This window comes from Haliotis asinina, chromosome 10, assembly GCF_037392515.1.
Source record: "Haliotis asinina isolate JCU_RB_2024 chromosome 10, JCU_Hal_asi_v2, whole genome shotgun sequence".
NCBI classification, from domain to species: domain Eukaryota; kingdom Metazoa; phylum Mollusca; class Gastropoda; order Lepetellida; family Haliotidae; genus Haliotis; species Haliotis asinina.
The window spans coordinates 15,816,598-15,822,754 of record NC_090289.1 but is presented as its reverse complement, the minus strand read 5'-3'; the positions used below and the strand labels follow the sequence as shown (position 1 = coordinate 15,822,754).

General features: G+C 40.6%; 1 protein-coding gene across 1 annotated transcript; it reads left to right on the top strand.

Annotated features, from left to right (window-relative positions):
- Positions 1 to 210: 210 nt before the first annotated feature.
- LOC137298561 (uncharacterized) lies at positions 211 to 2,349 on the top strand. Its single transcript, XM_067830861.1, has 2 exons — positions 211 to 307; positions 941 to 2,349. Exons 1-2 carry the CDS (start codon positions 211 to 213, stop codon positions 2,347 to 2,349), a joined length of 1,506 nt encoding a protein of 501 aa, XP_067686962.1.
- Positions 2,350 to 6,157: the final 3,808 nt, after the last annotated feature.

The following is a 6,157-nucleotide window of genomic DNA, read 5'->3' as shown; positions in this document are numbered from 1 at the left end:
CACTAGGCTACCCCACCGCCCCAATAAATGATGAACCATTGTATACTTTGAAGCGTTCCTTTATTCGCTTCAATGAGTATATTATGGCATGCTTTCACAGGGCGATTGATTCCATGAATTTTATTGAATGTAATCATTATATTTTAAGCACTGGACCATATTTAGACTTTAGCAATTCATCGACTTACCAATTTTCTATTATTTTGCAAGATGATGTGGTCAACAGCTGGTTTCAAGGCAGTCTTGGTGTTTTTCGTCATACATTTTCAGCTGGTTCCATGTCAGAGTCAGAATATAGAGAGTTCAAGTAAGTGCAAGATATTCTTAATTATCATCATCATCATCATCATCATCATCATTTAGACATGTCCTTGGGGTGCTGGATTAACGTTCTCTGCCAGCGATATACACATATAATCTAGCACCGTCACTGGTTGCAGTGGGTGTTATTATGAAGACAGGTGTCTATCACTTTGCTATAATCCACGTAACAAATACTAGCGATGAAAAGTGATGTGCCATCATCTCATTGCATGACATTCCATGAGCTACTGTTAAACTGTTGGAACACAGAAGTCAATATCGAGAGTGACCTCCTCTCACGTCACGGACGGGTACACGACGTTTGCTCAAAGACAGCTGAACCTGTTGGAACACTCTAACCAGTGGCCCAAGTTCTTTTTTTCGGCGGTTGCTGAGCCCATGTTCAAACAACTATGTGAGTGGTGCAAGATATTGTAAAAAAACACCTCCCCTCACCATTATGTACAATCTCCAGTTTGTAATTTTGTGGAGTATGTGAAAATATATTTTTTTCATTTGCTAATACTATATGGATTAGAAGACATGTCTTGATGATTCATGCTATCCCTTATGGTTCTGCAAAGTAAATGTCGTATAAATTACTCTTATGACTATATGTACGTTGATTGTTGAACAGATCATAGTCAGGTGCTGATACTTGGGGCCGGAGCATCAGGCTTGGCAGTGGCAAAGACTCTGGGCGAAAGAAACTTCAGTGATTTCAGAATACTGGAAGGATCGAACAGAACTGGTGGAAGAGTCAAATCTGTCCAATTTGGTGGCAAGACAGTCGAGGAAGGAGCGACCTGGGTGATAGGTAAAGAAGGCACACCTCTGTGGGATGTCATCCTGAAGTACAACGTGTCGGGGAAAAAGTCAGATTTTGATAGTGTTTTGATAAGAACCTTCAGCGGAGACAATGCCACGGACACAGAGGGGGAAGACGCATGGGCCAAATTAGAATCAGCACAAATTACTTTATCCGAGATCTTCAAAAGATTTGAAGACAACAAAACCGAGGACATGTCACTTCGAGCCTGTCTGGACATTGGAGGATGGTCCCCACGAACACCTGTGGAAAAGGTTGTAGAAATATTTGACTACGACTTTGAATATGGAGGACCCCCTGGAGTGACTTCATGCCACAGCGTCGGTTTAATAGCAGATGCAGTCGACGATCTATACTACGTTATGGATGAAAGAGGTTTTGAGTTTATTCTTAAGAAATACGCTGAAGATGCACTATTGCCCAATGATCAGCGACTACTTCTGAATGAAGTCGTCACAGACATCACCTACAACGACACGACAGTGACAGTTACTACCCACCACGGAAATGTCTTCACGGCAGACGTTGTCATCGTTACTTTCAGTATTGGTGTCCTGAAAAGCGGCTCTGTTACCTTCAACCCACCACTGCCAGACTGGAAGATCGACAATCTGTTCCGAGTCAGGTTAGAAAACTATCTCAGTGTGTATCTCAAGTTCCCTAACACCTCATCTAGGTTCTGGGACAACACTGAATACATCTTGTACGCTGACGACAGACGAGGCGTCTTTCCAGTCTGGCAAAACTTAGAAGCTGAAGGACTATTCCCCGATGGAACCAATATCCTCCAGATGGTGACACAAGGGGAAGATGCAGACAGGGTGTCAGAACTGACTGATGCAGAAATCACAGCTGAGGTGATGGCCATCCTCCGACGTGTCTACCCCAGCGTTGACGACCCGGAAGATGTATACATCACCAACTGGAAGACTAACCCGTTGTACAGGGGGTCCTTCTGCAACATGGAATCACTGGCCTTCAATCCTGTTATCTTTGAAGCCATACGGGGTCCTGTTGGGAACGTATTCTTTGCAGGGGAAGCTTATGATATGGAGTTCTCCTGCTATGTAACTGGAGCCGTGAGGAGCGGAATCTACACTGCAGAGAGAGTGGTTGCCTATCTCTCCTCTGGCCATTCTGGAATGACACAAGCTGATGTTAAATCAATTATTGGTTCACTTTTACTTGGTTCATTGTTTGTAATAATAAGACTGTAAATCAGTGTAACAAAAATGTAGTCTTCCCATTAATCAAATCTATTTAAATCTAAGTATGCAGCATCTCATTCGTGTCTTCTATTTACACTGACAGAAGTGTTTAAGAATCCTTGACGTCCCAAATACACGGGTTTACTGGGAAATACTTTGTCTGCTATCTTCAAATGAAACAAAATATTTGACTGATGTTTCAAATTGGGAAAGTTGTTCTCTACCCCAATGTAGTGTTGTGTCCATTGACTTGGTTTCACCCATTATGGTTCAAGATTTCTCCATACCGGTGCTCGTGGCTGCAAGTTGCATTCAACGCATGTCTACTTGGGGTGGAACACTATACCGCGGTATCAGTAGAACAGCGGTATTTTGACTCTGTGGTCGGTATACCGTAATGCTATAAAAAATCGGTATTTCCGCTAACGTCCCGTTATTTCTATCGAGTAATAAAATAACAATTTGTTCATTCTAAATAACAAAGCTTATGCTGTTTGTTTTCCATGTTATCAGATAACGTAAGGTTTGGTTCTTGTCCTCAATTTTATGCACTATGGTCCTGTCTCATGATCATATACCGAACCGAACCGAAACGGACCGAAACGGACCGTACCGAAGCGTACAGTTTTCACCCCTAGATATTGTTTCCCTGGGGCATCCGTCTCGCATTTAACTTGACACTCCGTTGATTAACTGGGATGCCTTCCAGTGTGCAGTAAACATTGAAGATACGGGTTAGAATTGATCTTCGGTAAACCATGTACGTCGTATGAGGTGACTAACGAGTTCGTGTGGTCAGGTTCGCTGACTTGGCTGACACACAATTGCGTAGATCAATGCTCATGCTGTTGATCACTGGATTTTCCTGACTCGATTGTTTACAGACTGCCGCCATGTAGCTGTAATATAGCTAAACTCACTCATTCCAATGTGGAGAACATTGTAGAATTGTAGAACAACCCACAATCATATAAAACGATTACCTGTGATTTGTTGCTCCGCATTTGGAAATCAGTTAATTCAAAAATATTATGTTAATAAATAAGAATATTAATATCAAGTTATTTAAACTGTATGGTGAGAGAGTGCTGTTCATTATGTAACAGTGAGTTGATCTTGTTTTACATCGCTTTGGGCAATATTCCAGCAATATCACAACAGGAAGAGGTGAGAAAATGGATTAGGTGGTCAGCTGGGACTGAGGGTTAATATATAGGTCAACAGCACCAAGTGAAATTTGTACACATTCAGTTTTACCTACAGATCATCTACTTATAGGTGAGAGAGTAAAACAGATGTACGCATCCAGTTTCACCCATAGATCATATCTGTACACGGCAGGGGGTGAAACAGATCTCTACATCCAGTTTCACCCATAGATCATATCTGTACACGGCAGGGGGTGAAACAGATCTCTACATCCAGTTTCACCCAGAGATCATCTCCCGACAAGAAAGGATCGTGAAACAAATCTACGCATACAGTTTCACCCATAGATCATTTTAAAAATGCAGGATGTAAAGGGAAACAGATCTGTGCTTCCAGTTTCACCCATAAATCATCCTTGTGCAGGTTGTCAGTGGGGATTGAGAGTCATGAGCAACTGAGGGTCGCTATACAGGTCCCCTATCGCAAGTGATGTTTGTAAGAGGTGATCAAATGTATTAGGTGGTCTAATGGATAGGGTGGTCAGTGGGGACTGAGGGTTACTATACAGGTCCCCTGCAGCAAGTGATGTCTGTAAGAGGTGAGAAAATGGATCAGGTTGTCAGTGGGGACTGAGGGTTGCTATACAGGTACCCAGCAACAAGTGATGTTTGTAAGAGGTGGCCAAATGGATTAGGTTGTCCGTGGGGACTGAGGGTTACTATACAGGTCCCCAGCAACAAGTGATGTTTGTAAGAGGTGCCCAAATGGATTAGGTAGTTAGTGGGGACTGAGGGTTGTCCCCAGCAACAAAGGGTTACTGTTGCCCCACAACAAGTGATGTTTGTAAGAGGTGACTAAAGGGATTGGCAGTCAGATTCTATGGCTTGTTGATTGTGCATCATCATACTCTAGCACTGTGGATTTTTGCTCACAGCATTGATCACAAGATTCCTACCCAGATCGAACCATATTTTTTGGCACTGTCATGTAGCTGGAATGTGACAGAGGTTTATGTCAGGCAACAAGTTATTAAGTATATGGTGAAACATAACCAGTGTCATATATATCACATGTGCACATATCACATTTTGTCACCTGTGAAAAATTGACCATACCATCAATGAACTAGACAGTCACACTTGCTTACTGCACAAATATACATGAGTAAAATGGATAATAAAGAAATTATTACACTGGCCAGTGCACTACATGACTTATGCAAATCTCATGCAATTTAATGTGTATTGCCCTTGCTATCATTCACACAATACAAAATTTCACACTCAGTTGGTTTAAGTCGTATGACACTTGTTCATGAAATTATTTCTATTGATCTATTCATGAAAGGCATTTTCAAAATGAATGTAGTATTCCAAAGGTTATGACTTAATCATGATGACGACTATACATATGGAATAAATATATAGCTATTAATTACTTTATTGTTATTTTCAACAACCACATGTGTCCTTCATCATGTTTGCTAACCATAAAGACTTGATCCATGTCAGGTGAGGGAGGCTAGATAGCCTAGTGGTAAAAGGGTTGCTGTAATAAATACCGAATAATTTGCTTCAGGTCCATGGCAAGATATCAACACTGCAAAATTGAAACAAAGACTAAGATCCAGAGAGTTAATATTGGTATTTTGGATTGCTACTTTTCGTCATGAATGAAGTGCTTATCCCTTATGCCACTTTTCATCACACCTCATCAGTGGGAAATGAGCAATGTAATAGCAACAAACCCTGCCAGTCTCTCAGGGAAGACTTTCTACATTCTGTACTGACCAAAATCCACATCCAAGTTAATCCATGAAGACTGAGATGGGTGACATGAAAACAAGTACGGCCTTTATGGCCTTGTAGCAATAACCTTTACTGCATTCTAAACAAGCATGGCCTCATAGCAATAACCTTTACTGCATTATAAAAAACAAGCATGGCCTTGTAGAAATAACTTATATTGCATTCCAGACAAGCATGGCCTTGTATAAATAACTTACATTGCATTCCAAACAAGCATGGCCTCATAGGAATAACCTTTACTGCATTCCAAACAAGCATGGCCTTGTAGCAATAGCCTATACTGCATTCCAAACAAGCATGGCCTTGTAGACATAACTTATATAGCATTCCAAACAAGCAAGCACTGTATGGCTTGTAGCAATAGCCTATATTGCATTCCAAACAAATATAGCCTTTATGATCTTGTTGCAATAACCTATACTGCATTCCAAACAAATATAGCCTTTATGATCTTGTTGCAATAACCTATACTGCATTCCAAACAAATATAGCCTTTATGATCTTGTTGCAATAACCTATACTGCATTCCAAACAAGCATGGCCCTGTAGTAACCCATATCAGTGTTCTCTCATTTTTGTAAAAGAAGAATCGATTTTTCCATATATTGCTTGTTCTAGACACAACAATATATGTCCTACGGTATTTTGATACATTGAAACATATTACTGTGTCTGAAATAAAATAATATTTTAAATATCACATAAAGCATCCCTTCTGTTCTTATAGCTGTCTTTTTGGTATGAAATGATAAAAATGAAACATTACACTCGTTTCCTCCTTAACTCTATTATATCTCTACTGACATAACAAACATGTTGATGGCTCCCATAGCCTTTGCTGTACTGTCAAGACATACATG